At 36.6% G+C, this 18,357-nt stretch overlaps 1 protein-coding gene across 21 annotated transcripts in view; it reads left to right on the top strand.

Annotated features, from left to right (window-relative positions):
* SYNE2 (spectrin repeat containing nuclear envelope protein 2) overlaps nt 1–18,357 on the top strand; it is a 313,751-nt gene that overhangs the window by 172,914 nt on the left and 122,480 nt on the right. For all 21 annotated transcript variants that reach the window (XM_082386394.1, XM_082386392.1, XM_082386388.1 and 18 more), the window contains 7 exons: nt 1,600–1,922; nt 4,283–4,427; nt 5,296–5,514; nt 10,512–10,777; nt 12,254–12,422; nt 15,087–15,242; nt 17,615–17,755. In XM_082386394.1, the coding sequence (XP_082242520.1) occupies nt 1,600–1,922; nt 4,283–4,427; nt 5,296–5,514; nt 10,512–10,777; nt 12,254–12,422; nt 15,087–15,242; nt 17,615–17,755 (1,419 nt within the window). The remainder of the gene's footprint in view (nt 1–1,599; nt 1,923–4,282; nt 4,428–5,295; nt 5,515–10,511; nt 10,778–12,253; nt 12,423–15,086; nt 15,243–17,614; nt 17,756–18,357) is intronic.

Raw genomic sequence — 18,357 nt, 5'->3', positions numbered from 1 at the left:
TTTTAATTTCATGATTTTATGTTTTACTCTAGTTAATATCCGCATTTCTCAAGAAGTTACACGTTCTATAGGAATATTCTGCACAGGAGAATAGCCATTTTAAAGAACTTCAAAGGTCCAGTTTATAATCCCAACTCATTCTACATCTAAATACAGTTCCTTACAGTTTGGAAAAAGATGAGTTTGACACCTTTATTTCTATATCCCTCGTAGCTTCTGTTGAGCTCAAAACCAAAAAGTTTGTGATTTTTGTTTGTTTGCTTTTCAGAAATAATAGAGTGTAGTGGAAGAAATATGGTATAAAGAACCCAAGATAATAACTCCACATTTATTTAGAACTTACAGTGTCTAGGAAGTGTGCTGAACACTTTATCTTTAATCCTCATAGCAACTCTGTGAGATGGGTGCTATTATTAGCCCCGTTTTAAAATAAGGAAATTGAAGTTCAGAAACATCAACAGTTTTCTCAAGGTCTTGAAATAGTAACAGAACCAGGATTCATGTTGAGATCTGTGTCATTTTAGAGCAGGGGTCATCAAATTAAGGCCCATGGGCCGAATTTGCCCACGGCACCTGATTTTGTAAATAAAGTTATATTGGAGCACAGCTATGCCCATTCCTTACTGGCTTGTGTATGGCTGCTTTCCTGCTACAACAGCAGGGCTGAGTAGTTGTGACAGTCCGTATGGCCTGCAAAACCTAAAATATTCGGTCTGACCCTTTACAGGAAAAGTTTGCTGATCTCTGTTGCAGAGCGACTACAACAAACTCCCTCCTTTCCTGCAATAATAGGGTAGATATCTTAGGCATCATTTAAACACACTGTTCTTAATATAATGCCCTTCACTGTGTTTTCAGAATTGTCACACTGAATTTCTAGAATGGGGACGTTAACTCCCTTCTTTAATTCAAAGAGTTGTTAGATAATGTATTTGAACTATTTTGCTAAGGTATAAATGCTATAGAAATATAAAGTCATATGAACCCTAATACATTCTTTAAATTGGTACTTAACAAATTCTCTGCTTGATTTTAATACAGTTTCCAGAAACAATGTACATAAATCCCCAAAATGATATGTTTAGAGCTGGACTGGAAGGGACCTCTAAAGTTATTTATTTCAGCTATTTGTTATTTCAGTGAGAAGACTTGAGGTCTGGAGACATTAAGTGATGTGCTCAAAACTAAAGTTAGTGGCAGAGCCCTTAATTTAAAAATACAAGAGGTTTGGTGGGGGGGGTCTTTTCAGTTTTTTTCCGACAGATACTGCTTAAGGTTATATGCATTAAATATATTCAATTGTTTTATGTAATTCATAGTCTAATACAAGAGTTCTAGAGCAGGAACATATATCATTAGACATGATTCATGAGATGTATTTTTAAATTTAGATTAGATTTCTTAGCAAATCTGGAAACCATTTTCTTTATGCAAAGAAAAAAGTATTCATTTTTAACTATTAGTGTAATATTATTAAACTATAAGTGTGAGATGCTCACTCTTTATGACACAGAGACATATTATGAATGTATCACAAAAATTCAAGAATGACAAAAGTTTGACAGTTTTCATCACAGCATTTAATCTTCCATTCACCAGAATGTCTTGAATGATGCTTATGAAAATATGGCACGCTATAATGAAGCAGTCTCCAGGGCCATGGGGATCATCACTGCCCTTGAAGGCATCATTGCATCCCATAGAGTAGACCTTGATAATCCAGAAGAATCAACAGAGATGCCTCGCTGCAAAGAAGAGGAACTGAAGTCCACAATAGCAGACATCCAGGACCTCACCGAGAATTTGGGGACTATATCCAGCCCAGAAGCTAAACGACAACTTGAGTGTACTTTACAGGAATTAGTTTCTAAGAACTCAGCCATGAGGGAGGCAGCCAAAGTAAAGGAAGCTGAAGTAGAAAGGTAGGCACTTCTTTCTAAAGGTAATGCTTTAAGAACAAAATATAGATTTGTTTATAATTAACATGTACACATTAGAAATAATTTGGAAAATATGGAAAAGTAAGAAAAAATCACTAAGGAAAACCATGGCAAATATTCTACTGCATTTATTTCATTTTTTCTTAATTAATATTGAGTACTTAAAACAGAATGTTTATAGAAGTTTGAGTATGGTATAAAGAATAATGATAAAACAAACACCTTTGTACCCAAAGGTTCAAAGATAAACATCATGATTTTTGAATTCTCTTGGGTACTCCTTCCTTCTCCTCTCAGAAGTAACCATTATCCTGTTTTTTATTTACCATGCCCTTGCTTTTAAAAATATTTTTACTACGCATTTGTGTCCTGTTTTCATGTATATGTATTCTTCTGTGACTTCATTTTTTCAAACTTACCATTATGATCCTGAAGTTTATTCATGTTTTTGTCTGTAGTAAAATATTCACTCACCCAGCTGTTGGTAAACATTTGGGTTGTTTCTAGTTTTTGCATTCACAAACAGTGCTTCTAGGAACATTTGCAAATGCAAGAGCTTCCTTTGGGTGTATAACTAGGATTGTGATTGCTGGGTCAAAAGGTATGCACATCTTAAATTTTTAATTCCAAATGGTTTTACCCATTTCTACTCAAACCAGCAACATATTAATGTTCCAATTGTCCCATATCCTCACCAACACTTAATGTTGTGAGATTTAATTTTTGCCAGTCTGATGGTTAAGTGATACTTCATTGTGGTTTTAATTTGCATCTTTATTACTGTTAATGAATTTGAGCCTCTTTTGTGAATATTTCTTCATCTTTCATATTTCATCTTCTGAAAAATGCCTGTTCAAGACAATTTTTATTGGGTTGTCTAGCTTTTTCTTGTTGATTTGTAGGGATTTATTCTACATTTTGGAGGCTGGTCTTTGTGTTATATGTGTTACAAATTATCTTTACAGAGGGGATGTCCTAATAAACATCCATCCTGGGTGTGCTCCGGGCTTTATCCTCTGTCCCCAGCATTCCAGGTGAAGGTCAACAAAACTGAAACTCGACAGATGTCCTCAAAGTGAAAAACTGGCCTTGGAGCTTAGCTTATTTCTCTGTATTTCCACTTTTACATAGTTTGGGGCCTCTGAATATTCCTTAATTCTTTGCCAGTTTATTATTGTGTGTTTTTGGTTTTTTTTTTAGTGTTTACAATTTTTTTTAAAATTTTATTTATTTATTTATTATTTTTGGCTGTGTTGGGTCTTCGTTTCTGTGCGAGGGCTTTCTCTAGTTGCGGCGAGTGGGGGTCACTCTTCATTGCGGTGCGCGGGCCTCTTACTGTCGCGGCCTCTCGTTGCAGAGCACAGGCTCCAGACGCATAGGCTCAGTAGTTGTGGCTCACAGGTCCAGTTGCTCCGCGGCATGTGGGATCTTCCCAGACCAGGGCTCGAACCCGTGTCCCCTGTATTGGCAGGCAGATTATCAACCACTGTGCCACCAGGGAAGCCCTATTATTGCGTTTTTAGAATTTTTAAAAATATATCTTTGATACCGAATTTTTTATTGTTTTCAGTGGGGGATTTAGGTTGTATCTATTTTGTATACATAATTTTATTCATAGTGTTTTTTTTTAATATAGCACAACATTGTACTATATAAAAATAGGCTGCTTTTGCTTTACTTTATAAAATGAGCTCTTTTCCTTATTGTAGCAAAACTTCATATAAAAGCAATTGTAACATATTTTATAGAACGGATTGTTGTAATTTACTTAACCATATCTTTTGGTAGCATAAAGTGTGTTCTGATTTTTGCCATTTTAATTAACAGTCTAATAAGTAAAAAGATTTTACTGTGTAAAAGGTTTTATAAAAGGTATAGGATAAATTTCTTATGTTAGGATTGATTCCTTAAGATTAATTGCAGAAGTTGGATCAAAAGCTATGAGCATTTTTAAGACTAAGTGGTTTTCTACAAGAATTGTACCAATTTACACCTTATTAGCAGTGCTCAAGAATGCAGTTTTCCAGTTTAGGTGTTTTAGGAACAGTCTTATCTGCCTGTTAAAGTTTGCATTAAAAGTCTCATGCAGGTCCTGTGAGGAGGAGGTAGTCCTCACAGGACCTGCATATAAATATTTGTTGTATATAAATACAACAGGTATATAAATATATAAATATAAATACAACAGGTATATAAATATTTGTTGAAATACACTGAGTAGCAAAAAGAGAATTACATTCTATTTTTTACTAAGTGTTCAGAATGCATTCTGGGAAGTTCAGAATTTATTGCACTAAATAAAATTTAACATCACTGTTTTTTTTCCAACTGTGTCTCACTAGGTGTCTTGAAAATTACAAGGGCTACAGAAAAATAAAAGAGAAAATTTGCACTAACCTCAGCCAGATGGAGACAGTTCTTGGGCAGTCCATGTCCCCATTGCCAACGTCATACAAAGAAGCTTTAGAGCGCTTGGAACAGAGCAAGGTAATAGAACTTGCAAATCTCAGTAAGACTCTGTGCAAAAAATTGGCAGAAAGAGCAGGTGGAGGCATCAGGGGATGTGGCTCTGTTATGACCCACAGAAATCTTCAACCTGAGTTGTACACTCAACAAAATTCCTAAACCAAAAGCTATGGGGAAAATGAGGCATTGGTTCTGAGAAATTTAATCATTTGTGTTCACAGGACAGTCTTCTCCCCAGTAGTGTCCTGTCCTTATTATTCATTCTTTCTAAAGCGTTACCTTGCATGTTGTTTTGTTGGACATCGCTGGATCAATGACAGAGCATTTAATGCAACTTTCAGAAATGCTAAATTCTGGTTACTTCTTATACTCTATTACTGAGCAATTTTAGTTTTTGCATATATTCATCTGTTACAGTGTATGGTATTATGTTATTAGCATTTGGATGAGGACATTCTAAATCATCTGTGCTTATCATCTACCACAAAACAAACAAACACAAAACCAAAAAACATAAATAATGTGTTGGTGGTTGATTACAGTAAGCTTTGTACAAATTAGCTATCTAGTAAAATACGAGACTTACGTTAAAATAAGAAAATGAACTTCTAGGATATTTACCTTGGAAGACACATTTTTACTTAGAAAAATTGGTTTATAGGTCATTACTTGTCCCCATAGTTCCAAATTCATGTGCAATATAATAATACATAGATGCTTCTCATCTGTCTCAAATAGACTTCCAAAAGGACTAAAAAATGGATTAGGTAATACTTATGGATGATTTTAAAACATAATTGTTCAAGACTAGAATAGTTTATAAGTTTCAGAATAGTTCTGAATTCAGAAAACTTCTATCCCTCCTATTCCTTTTCTTTTCTTTCTTAAGGCCTTGGTGTCAAATCTCACGTCAGCCAAAGAAGAGCTCATGAAAGTACGACGGGTCCTCAGACACTTGAGACCCACCTGCACAGATAGTGACAGCCTCTGTTTACTCAGAAGCACATCTGCTCTATGGGAGAGATGGCTGAGTTTGATGGAAGCTGTTAAAGAATGGGAGTTGTGGTGTGAAGAACTGAAGCAGGAGTGGAAATTTATCCATGAAGAAGTAAGTGCTTCATTTGCAACAGTCAAACCATACAGTTTACTAACACATGTCATTTAAATTGTTTTATTATTTTCATTTTTTTTTAATATAAAGCAAATCCTCAACCTGTACCATTTGTTTGCATCACATGTATGGAACATGTACATGTTTATAGAGGTCAGGTCCTAGCAAAATAATCTCCAAGGAATGATTCAAGAATGATTCAAGTTCTTTCATGACAGTGGCATTTTTTTGGTGTCAAATAATTCTTAGAAATAAGTGGCTACTTGCTCATATGAGCTTTAAAATCTTTATCGTGCAGATAAGGTAAGCCCTCTTAAAAATGTCTCTCCATCACACTAGAGGTTAGAATAAGGTAATATTCATAATAACCAATTAATTTTGAAATTAATTACAGTGGTTAACTGTGGAAATTAACTACTATTGTTAATAAGTATTGACCTAAAAATATGTATGATGTTCTTTCTGAAGACTGTCTCAAAGAAAACCTCCGTAACATATATCGATCACAGATGTTAATTTAACCATGGTTGAGGCCTTAGGCATCCCATACATTTAGAAAGAAAATTTAAAATAGTATAAAAATACCTTAGGGTATTCTTTAATCTTTCCAAAGGACCAGGTATAAATGAGGTACAAATCAGAACATTAAATGAAAACCCTTCTCTCTTATTCCTGTTAAAATTTCTGCTGAATTTACTTAAGACAAATATAATCAATACTTGATTAGCAGTAGGTCACATTGCTTTACGATTTAAACGTTTAGCACTATCATATTTTCCTGCTTAAAACTTATTATTCTTGAGGGCTTCCCTGGTGGCGCAGTGATTGAGAATCTGCCTGCCAATGCAGGGGACACGGGTTCGAGCCCTGGTCTGGGAAGATCCCACATGCCGCGGAGCAACTGGGCCCGTGAGCCACAATTACTGAGCCTGCGCATCTGGAGCCTGTGCTCCGCCACAAGAGAGGCCGCGATAGTGAGAGGCCCGCGCACCACGATGAGGAGTGGCCCCCACTTGCCGCAACTAGAGAAAGCCCTCGCGCAGAAACGAAGACCCAACACAGCCATAAATAAATAAAGAGGATGCATTTCAAATAGTAAAAAAAAAAAAAAAAAAAACTTATTATTCTTGAAAATGACTATCATTTTGATGGTGCTGTTGGGGTTTGGTTAGTAAATAGTCTCTTGAATGTTAAAACTCCAAGGAACTTTGTAAATTGTCCTTGTAGCAGGGCCGCTAGCCTCCAGCTCTTTCCCATCCACGATGGCACAGTTTACTGAGGTCCTTCTGTGCAATGTGTTCCTGTGTGCTATGCTAAGAAGGCAGTTCAGGGAATTCCCTGGTGGTCCAGTGGTTAAGACTTCACACTCCCACTGCAGGGGGCACGGGTTCCATCCCTGGTCAGGGAACTAAGCCGTGAGACGTGGCCAAAAAAAAAAAAAAAAAGAAGGCAGTTCACACATGATGCCGCTGAATCTTGGCATGGCCCTCAGGAGTTACCTATTATCACCATTTTCTAAATGGAGAAGCTGAGGCACTGAGAGATTTAAGTTGGTACAAGCCTCCAAGCTAGTGATTAAACTGGGGCTATGGACTGGGGCCACGTCTGTTTTGCTCACACTGTAATTTTAGAATCTGAACAGGGCTTTGCACTTAGTGGGCACTTAGTATTTCTTGAGGGACAGCTCTTATTCACATCCAGGTTTAGGCTAATCCTAAGCTTATTGTTCTTTTTATTTTATTACATTATCTTTCTCTTGCCCTCTGCCCACTGGCAATCATATTTTAGTAGCTATTTAATAGTAGTTATTTTTGTAGTTATCCATACAAGCATTTGACAATATCTGCTAACAAAATGTGTTTTTCAAAGAATAACACCAACAAAATATGTTCTCACGTAATAACAATAATAACAACTGCTAACACTTAATGGGCACTTAATTGAGCACGTGTCAGGCATAGTTCTAAGCACTTTACACGTATTTACATTTATCCTCGCAAGAATCCTATGAGGATGAGATTATCGTTCTCATTTTATAGATGAAGAAAGTGAGACACAGTGAGATTGAGTAACTTGCTCAACTTCATAAGTGATAGAAGATTCAAATGTACACTCTGTTTTTAACCACTAAACTGTCAACTTAAATGACATTTACACATGCCAAATTGATGTAAGATTTTAAAATAGCTTTTATCCATTCAATAAAAATTATATCATCTAAATACCTGTACATGCAAGATTCTGTTGGCATGGTTGGTGATTTTACATGTGACAAAATGAATTTCTGTCTGTACTAATACAACAATCCAGTATCTTTATGGAAGAAAGGTTTTGTGTAAGTAGATTTTTGAGAACTTAAATGCTTGTTTACATTTACAAATTCAAAAATTAATTTAAATTTTGATTTACCGGTGTTTTCCCCCTAAAATCTTACCTCCCTCTTTTCTTAAGCAGAATCTGCTTAATTTAATTATTCATTTTGGTTATTCAGGATCATCATTTTATGCTTCACTGATCACAGTGTGCTAGAATAAAGGCACGTCTTCAAAGATATGGGAGGGGTAAGGCTGTCTTCTTCCCCTTGTACCAAAGATCCAAAAGTCTTTCCTGTTTTAGTTTCTATTTTGGCTGCTTACAGGTTTTTCCGTCTCCTTCTCTGTGTTTACTCTTGGAACAACTGTGGTTCCTTCTCCCTTTCTAGACTCAACTTTATAACTGACTGTGATCCTAAAAGTTTTATAACCTGTCCAGGGAAAATCATCCAGGGGCTGAAGAGTGAATGCATAATCTCTGTGGCAACTATTTATTTATTTGGGGACTGCCATCATTCTTTCTGGTATAAAGTTTGCTGCGTTTTGACAAGTGCATGCAGTCACATGACCACCAATGAAATCAAGACTTAGAACATTTCCACCACCCAAGAAAGTTCCATATGCCCCTTTGTAGTCAGCCCCTTCCATTACCTCCAGCCTGTGGCAATTATTAATCTGTTTTGCCATCTTCAGAATGTCATATAAAGAGACTCGGATAGTTTGTGGCCTTTGGAGTTTGGCCTTTTTTTGCTAAGCATAATGCGTGTGAGATTCATTCCTGCTGCTGCTTGTATCAATAGTTCATTTCTTTTTATTCCTGAGTAGTAGTCTGTCAGACTCATGCACAGCAGTTAGTTTATCCATTCACAATTTGAAGAATTGCCTGGCTTTTGGATAAAATTATTGTCCTAAAAAAAATTATTCTTCCCCCTTGTGTTCTCCTCCTAATGACTTACCAGCTTTACAGCAGAGAGCAGACCCTGAGACAGGGGCTTGTAAGCAGGTGGTTTATTTTGGAAAGTGATCCAAGGGAACAGGAATGGGAGATAGGAGAACTGACACAGGAAAGATTAGAGCCTTTAGTCGCTTTACTCTTATTGGATCCTGGTTGCTGCAGTTGCCCATTTATGGTTATCGCTGGCCATGGAAGCACCAAGAGATGCTCCATTAAGTCCTGAATTACAGACATAGTTCTTTCAACCCCAGTGTATATTGGAAACCCTAGGTGGACAATTACCTCTGTCAACATAGCTATTCCTTTCTTTGCATGCTGGTTCTTTGGTGGGGGAGTGAGGGGACTGCAAAATGACCCAGTGGAACCTGTATCCCATTCCCTGGTGGAAGTGTAGCTGCCTGCTTGAGAACTAGGACTTCAGTTCAACTGAATTTAGGTTTGAGGGGATGGAAAGCACAAATTCCATAACTGGGTCTCTTGGAGAGGGGCCAATCTACACATGTAGATTGGGTACACATGTACCCATGGATTCTAGTGATTGGGGACCCAGCTGGAACCTATGGCCCAAGTGACAGGGCAGCTTATGCCATAGCCTGGTCCTGCAGCACTGCCTCCTCAGCACTGGCGGCATTCTGATGAATGGATCTGAGCAATAGTCACCAGTATAGCATACACGGCTGCCAAAATCCCAAAAGGCCCATCCAGTGCTGCACCTCTTTCTTGGCAACAGAGGTGCAAGACTGAACAACTTGATCTTTACCTTATAGAAGTCCCCTGACATGCCCCAGACTACTGGCCCCCTGGGAACTTAATTGATGCTGGGGCTCCTGAATTCTCATAGGCTTTATATCTCATTCTCTGGCATGTCTTACTGGTCGTCCAGGTCCTCATTTATCATTTCAGTTAGCATGATATCATAAATGTAGTTGACCTCTGTGATATTCAGTAATGTCAAGATTGCAGGATGCCTGACTCTGTCTGAACGTCGAGCAGGAGTGTTGGCAATGCTGGGACAGAATGTGGTAAATGTACAGTGCTGCTGAGGAGAGGGCCAGAGGATTTGAGGAGGGAATAAGAGGGATCTGATTTTCTGTCTCTGTTCTGAGTTTCAGGGCTGGTAGAACTCCACTTTCTAGATATTTGATTTATTATTGATAGGTTATGTATTTCTGAGTTCTGCATTTAGCTGTGGTTGAGAAATACATGAGCAGTCCAGTAATTTGGGCTGCTTTCCCATTGGTGTAGGTGAGTGACAGGGTATTGAGGGCTTACTTTTTTGAGCATTGGATGTGAAAGAAAAGAGACCTGTAGAAAAAATGCCCAACCTCTTCTACTTCATGGATACAGTTTGGTGGAGCTCATTCTAACTAACTTAGGGGTATCTCAGTCAGGAGAAATAGTTGCCGTAATAAAGCAACTGAAATTGGAAGGAGAAAGAAATTATGAAAATATTCAATAGCATTTCCTTCAGCTCATAACAGCAATACTTCTTTTTAATCACACATATACATGATCAATAGCTGGGAACTATGGGATTGGGATAGTGGAGAGATAATACTCCCAGCTGTAGGAAGACAAATATTACCTTGAACTGGGATGTGGCTTTGGGAATCCTTTGAAGAGCCAGTATGTAAAAATTGTGATTGCTGAGTCCTGAAGTGGTAAGAGTATATTTTACTTATTTTAGCTCCCTTTTTTTTTTTTTTTTTTTTTGCTTATTGAATTAGATTGAACGAGAAGCAATTATTTTAGATAATCTTCAAGAAGAACTCCCTGAAATTTCCAAAACAAAGGAGGCAGCCACCACAGAGGAATTCTCAGAGCTGCTGGATTGTTTATGCCAATATGAAGAGAATGTGGAGAGGCAGCAGCTGTTACTGGCCCTACTTCTGCAGCGCATAAAAAATATCCAGAACGCTCCTGAAGGCTTAAGGGCTATGGAAACTGTTTCTGCATCTCAAGAGATTATGTCTATGCAAGAACGATGCAACAAGTAAGATTTATGAAAAACTATTAAGGAAATGTGCTTGACAACTCAGGAAAAATTGAGAAAATATTGAATTTCTAGAATATAAAATTATTATAGAACAATGACAAATGATATGACAGAATCGAGTTGCGTCAACACTGATAGGTATAAAAATGATGGAAAAGATTAATTTTTTTTATTGGAGTATAGTTGCTTTACAGTGTTGTGTTAGTTTCTACTGCACAGCAAAGTGAATCAGCTATACATATACATATATCCCCTCTTTTTTGACTTCCTTCCCATTTAGGTCACCGCAGAGCATTAAGTAGAGTTCCCTGTGCTATACAGTAGGTTCTCATTAGTTATCTATTTTGGAAAAGATTAATATTAACGATAATTAAAACAAGCACACATTTTCCATCCTGGTGTTTCAAATTTTTTTAAACGTTTGCTGTTTTTCTAACTTAGTAATGCATATTCATTATAGGAAGTTTAGAGAATGTGGATAATTATAAAGATTAATATAAAAACCACCTTTAATCTTGCCACTCAGCAACAATCACTACCAATCACTCATCTTTCTTACTATGGCTGTACTTTTTAGAAAATTGTGATCATAGTACTATACTGTTTTATATTCTGCTGAACCATTTATAAGCATATTATATTTATTTTCCTATGCTATTAAATGTTCTTTAAAATATAACTGTATAATATTTCACATATGTGGATATACTATAATGTATTTAACCAAGTCCCTAATATAGAACCTTTAAATTATATGTAATTTATTTTACTTTTATAAAAACACTGTGATGAATATTCTTATGCTAGAATCTCTTTGTGCATCTGTGATTACTTCATTGAGAAAGATGCCAAGAAGTATGATCATCAGGTCAAAGGATATATCAATAGTATCTTTATAGCTAGAAATACTTACCAGATAGCTCTCAGGAAAGATTTTACCCACTTAAACTTCTCCAGTAATATGATGGCTGCATCCACAGTAAATGGGGTCAGCTTGGATAGAAAGGCTAATTCCATCATCTATGACTCCAAGGGCCCATGCATGACTTCATTCACACCTCTGAGTCACGTTCAATTGAACTCAAGGATTACAAGGAAAAAAATACGGCAATTGGAATGTAAAGTGTGAAAAGAAGATATTTTGGGATGAAAGTTTTAGAGAGATGTTTTTTTTTCTCTTTTTTAAAATTAATTTTTATTGGAGTATAGTTGCTTTACAGTGTTGTGTTAGTTTCTGCTGTACAGCAAAGTGAATCAGTTATACGTATACATATATCCCCTCTTTTTTGATGGAGTGATAGAATTTGATGTATGTTTGTATATATAGTATATAAACCATTGAAAACTGGTACTTTTCTCTCAGGAAAAAAAATCTTTTGTGAGCTATGCAGACATTATATTAATTGTTGAAGTAAAACTATTATACAGAAAAGCGGGATAGAGGAACAATTTTATTCTGATGCTATATTTTAGACTTTTCCAGAAGGCTCAAAAAAATAAGGAATTGATGCAGAATGAAATCCAAGAAAGACATGCCTTTACAAAAGAAATAATTACTTTGAAGAATTCATTTCAGCAGACTACAACCTTTTTCCAAAATATGGAATTACAAGACCACCCAGAAAATGCAGAACAGCTTGAGGTAAGTGAGGAATGAACTAGTGAATGTGGCTGATACAGGTCCAAAATCTTGAGTTCAAAGTTCTTGGAGCAGAGGTAACCCTGTGGCTAGTGTAGAGGGAATCTAGAAGAAGAAGAAAATGTGGGCAAAGGCCCTGTGGCATGGTGTGGGCAGAGCCACAGGAGATCAATATGGCTGGAGTACAGAGAGCAGAGTTGGGACTAGGTCAGGAGGTAGGCCAGCAACCCTTTTCCAGCCACATTTCAAGTGTGTTTGGTGTACAGGGGTCTCAGACCACTCTTGAGTAGTATGTAGGACTGCTCACTTTATAGGATATAGTATCTAGTCTCTGAGAGGGATAGAACTGTTTTTACTCACAGCACTTGCCACCAAATGTGTGTGGCCTTTTTTCCCCACACCAACCTATTCCCCAACTGGGACAGGTTTTTTTCCAGACACCAACTGGGACACCAATTCAATTCTGACACTAACTATAACGAGTTAGTATCGACCCCCAGGTTAAGGGCTCAGTCCCACAAGTCTGCCCCCACTTCAGATGCCACCCGTACTTCTTTTTTTTTTTTTAACATTTTGAGAAATGCTTTATTCAAAAAAATCATGTAAATGTTGTCTTCCATAACTTTAAAAAAATGTTCAAGCAGAAAAGAGTTAACTTTAAAAAGCTATTGCATAGAAAATGACACAATACAAATAACAGATTTTACTTTGATATGTAAATATAAACTAGAATAATCTTGATTACAGAGAGACAAAATCATATGCCTCCATAGCAGAAAATTCTTTGGTTAAAAATAGCCAAATGGCTTTTCCCTCATACTTTCCTTAAGACATGAAATCTATTTTTTTAAGTATTTGGATTCCAAGTAAAGAACTTCACTTTTTTCTCTTTAAATAGAAACACCACCCGTACTTCTGACCGACAGGCTATAAAGCAGCAGCTCCCAGGACCCCATCCTCAGGTTTATAAATTTGCTAGAATGGCTCAGAAAACTAGGAAGGCACTTTACTTACTATTACTGGTTTATTGTAAGGGATAAAACTCAGAAACAGCCAAGTGGAAGACGTGTGGGGGAAGGATGTGGCGCTTCCATGCTCTCTCTGGGTGCGCCACTCTCCCAGCACCTTGACCTGTCCATCAATCCAGAGCTCTCCAAACCTTGTTTAAGGGTTTTTATGGAGGTTCCATTAATAGGCGTGATTGATTAAGTCATTGACAGTTGGTTATTAACTCAACCTCCAGCCCTTCTCCCCACTGGAGGTCTGGAAGTGCGGTTGAAAGTTCTAGCCCTCTAATCACACAGTTGGTTCCTCTGGCACCAGCCCCATTCTGAAGCTGTCACCCCCCAGCCCCACCACCAAGAATCTTCTCATTACCATAAACTCAGGTATGGTTGGAAAAGACTTGTTATAAATAACAAAAGACACTCCTTTCACCTCTATGCAGGAAATTCCAAGGGTGTTAGAAGCTGTGCCAGGAACCGGGGATGAAGGCTAAATGTATTTATTATATCACACTATCTATGCATAGGCTAAGGGTCATTTTCCGAACAATCTCTTCTCATTCCACTAGGTGGTAACAGGCAAAAATGACATTTGGAAGTTTGTTCAAAAGTTGCATGCTGTTATTCACCAGAGCTTTTGGTATCAATGTTGCAAAAGGAAACTTACTCTCCCTCACAGAGGCAGTCTTCTTGGGGAAGCCATCTGAGTGTAGCTCTGAATGAAGACCTGTACTCCTGGCTAGGTCTAGATAAACGAGGAGCAGTCTGTACCTCAAACCCTACCTTTCTCTGAATGGCACACTATTCTTTAACTTTTCCTCTAGACTTGTTCTCTGCTGAGGGCTAAGAAAAGGAAAGCAGTGACACATCGTGGAGTCATTCAAAATTGTAATCATTCTTCAGTGTGGTGACTCAATCCATTAACACAGATAATGCTACTGAACAGCTACTGTAAAAACAAAAGAAAACCCCAAAAGCCACAGTAAAGTCAAGAAGTATTTTTCCACTTGATCTTTGGGAAACTTTCCCAAACAAATGAGTTTCTCCTTTATAATTAGTGCAAGAGTACGTAGATCAGATTCTGTTTCTAGGCCACGACCAATAGACTATTTGTTCAGGTTTCTTTTATCTCCTAAAAACCCACATTCTTTGCAAGGAACTGGAACCCTCCCTTTTGAAAGAAGTTGAGCTGTGCTGGGCTGTCTAATTACATGAAAGCAGACACTTCTGCTTCAAGCACAGGGCTTTTAGTGGCCTTGAATCATTGTGATGATAATGTAGGAAGAAGCAGAAATGGCAACAAGTTAATAATAAAATAAAACTTCTTTGAAACTTTTTGCTGCTTACAGCTTTTTAGATCGAGACTGCTACTGAGATATAACTAAATCCTAGAGGTACTTTAGAAGCAGGAGATGTTGTAATGTCTTTTCAGGACAATGGTTTGACACTATGGAGAGATATCAAGTTTAATTCTTACAAATTAGAAAGCATCATCTGACCAAACTGAGTATCTCTCATGCTTAATCAGCTTGTATCAATAGTGAGGTTTTGTCATGCAAAGTTTGCTCATTTAAATCATAAGGATGTGCTGGAAAGCTGCTTTCATTTTTAGAGTTAAACTTTTTCTCTGTCCTGTGAGCATTTGAAACTCTTGATTTTTTAGGAGCTTCAAAGCATTCTTAAGAAAGGGAAGCTAACTTTTGAGAATATTATGGAAAAACTGCGAATCAAGTATTCTGAAATGTACACCATAGTCCCTGCAGAGATTGAATCCCAGGTGGAAGAATGCAGAAAAGCTTTAGAAGACGTAGATGAGAAGGTAATAATAATGTTTGTATTCGTATTATTATTTATGGAGGTGAATGAATATAAAGAAGAACATATCATTTAGTATCACATTTTCATTTGCCCTGATTTCAGCTATGTCTGTTTTTATAGAGTTTAGTTGAATGATAATTTTGTGTATTGATACTGAGACGGAGTTGCTCTAAGTAAGTGACACAGGTAACAGAATTAGTCTATTAATTTTTAGTTGTCAAGATGCTTAGTTTTTCTTCTCTTGCATTTAAAAACAGAGTTATATATTGGCTTTTACTTGACTTTTTTTTTCTCCGGAAAATCACTTTAAAATTTTGGTCGTGAATAATACTTCGCTTTTAACATTTTGAAATTGCAACCAAGAACAATAAGAACACACATTTCATAACTTACTAGGAATAGCACTTAACACACAGTGTCTTTCTAATGATGATGGTAACATAATTCTCACAAAGCCTACCCAGGCAAATCTTTATACCTGAAAGTCCAGGTTGGAAGAAAGAATGGGAAATGGTTCATAGTACTTGGAGACATAGGAGTTTAGCAAGACAATTTTATTGCATTATTTAAAGGCTGCCCAAATCCAACAGAACAAAATTCTGTTTGGTCCAGAAGAATACAGAAGGATTTTTGTATTGCTTTTTGAAGCCTAAAATACCTATAATTTAGTAAATAAAACAGGTTTTAATTGCACACAAAAAATCAGGTTCAAACTTGCGACAGATTTCTTTGGAAAATCTAACCCATGTAAAAAACATGTAAACTCCTAATATATATTATAACAAATCTTGTTGATTTGACATACAAGATAATCTATTATAAGGAACTTCCTCAAGAATCATGCACTATTGATTTTATTTTAAGAGAATACTAAATGTTTTGAGAGAAACTCAATTGGTTCTCCTGACTACTTCATGTGAAAATCCCTAACAAAGTGAGTTAATAATCAAAATCTACCTTTTAAATTTAGGGTTGAAAATTTCAGCAGTGACTTTGATATCTGTGTATATTTGTAACCAATAAAAACTTACTTTTATTGCGTGATGTGACTGTAGGATCCAGGCAACAGACACAATACCATTCTGTGCAATTCAGATGGCTGCATACTTTACCTAAATCATGATCTCTACTAATATACAAAAATGATAGGCATTTCTGCCAGAAGAGTAACTGCCCAAAATATCAGAAAGCTTCATTTTGTGGTAATTTGTTACGTAGCAATAAAAAGCTAATACAGTAACTTAAAAAAAAAAAAAAACTAATACAGGATTAGTTTTTTTTCTAAAAAATCTTGACTGTGGTATGGTCTGTGGAGTAAAAACATTATATAAAAGTATCAACAACCTGATGCTGTGAAAAGAGCCTGGGGCCTTGGCGTCTGGTGGCTCGGGCTTCTTGGGATGAGTTTACCCACTATCTTGATGTATGACTTTAAGCAAGTCATACATGATGTATGACTTTAGCCTGTGTTTCAGTTTCTGTATCTGTAAAGTATCTGCATTGGAAGGTTTAGTCCCAGTGGTTGTAAAGATATAGTGGTTTTAAAAAAGTTAATTAAAAGGATAATACAAAAGCATTAAGTATTTTTTGGTTATTCAGTGGCTGTTTGGAGAAAACCTTATCAACATAGCTTAAAAAAATAAGAGCATGAACTAATCAGGCATTTGAAACATGGTACATTCAACATTCATTTATTATCTTTCCTAGCACAAGTTATTTTCTTCGGAAAATCATTCTGATAAAAAAATTACACTGTTCAGCAGCTAGATTTCTAATTGCTGGGAAAACATACACTAGAAGCATTCACACAGAGAAAAACTAAGATTTTCTGCTGCAAGAAATAGCCAGTTTTAGAAGGTTATTTCACCCAAATGAATATTAAGATGGGAATTATATCTTTTACGTCAAATTGAGAATGTTTGTTTTTATTGAAAACAAATCTGTGCAGAGGATTCTCTCATAAAACATAGAAACTGTATAATAAATAATTTTTCTCCCAGGAATTCTTTAATATCATTTGCTCACTTGGGGTATGTTTCAGACAGTCCCCTCAGTAGTTTTGCCCAACACAGCACATATCTGTAGTACATACTGTGGATTACATTGAACAGATTTCTGTTGGTCAGTTTTCTTTTCTTTTTTTTTTTTTTCAGTTGGATTTGAACAGTCAGGTCAGCACAGCTACCTTTTCCTAGTCTACTAATCTACCCTCTCATTAACGCATTAGTCAGTATGGTTTGGAATTTTCCCCCTAGCCCTTAAAAGATTTGTACAAGTAAAATCTCAAAACACTGTGACTACCCCTTTTATCATTTGAACCTCTGAATAGAGTGCGGAAAACATCTCCATTGTGTCTTTCTCCCTTTGAAACAGATCAGCAATGAAGTCTTGAAAAGCTCACCATCATATTCAATGAGTCGAAAAATAGATGAAATTAACAACGGGCTTCGGAATGTTGAAAAGATGTTGCAGCAGAAAAGCAAAAATATTGAGGAAGCTCAAGAAATTCAAAAGGTAACATGCTCCCTTAACTTCCTTCAGCATTTGGTATGTTCCCTGTGATCAGTCATCACAGGGATCCTAACCCTGATTTACGGGGCCCTCCTCACTGAGTGTGTCGTCACCTGCAGAGGCTTGGTGGAGAAGGTTGCATTTAAGAATTGTTCTCAGTTTTTCCATGGTGGGAATATGCCTAAACTCCTGAGAGCCTATGATTGGGGACCAGCCTTTTCACTAGGGAAGGAAAGTAAGGATCTTGTCTTGGGAAGACTGATACATAAAAACATTTCAGTAAGATATGAATGGTATTAACAGCTTTTCTTTAGACTGCCAGGGGGAAACAGAGGAAAGTAGAAATTCCAAATTTATTTCCCTTGTAAAATGTCTTAGGTGGAACGGTACATAAACATAATATTCTACCTCTTAACTTCCAAGTAAACTCCTGCGTGTGGAAAACATTCTTATTCTACTTTATATTTTAAGGAAATATTCTAATATGAATGGAGACTTTTAAAAATAGGGCTAAGAGAATAGATCTTAAAAGTTCTCATCACAGGGAAAAAAAATTTTGTAACTGTGTATGGTGAAGGATTTTTAACTAGACTTATTGTGGTGAT

The sequence above is a fragment of the Balaenoptera borealis genome (genome assembly GCF_965194805.1).
Source record: "Balaenoptera borealis genome assembly, chromosome: 3".
NCBI classification, from domain to species: Eukaryota; Metazoa; Chordata; class Mammalia; order Artiodactyla; family Balaenopteridae; genus Balaenoptera; species Balaenoptera borealis.
The sequence above is the reverse complement of the archived record's forward strand: the minus strand, read 5'-3'. Positions and strand labels throughout refer to the sequence as shown.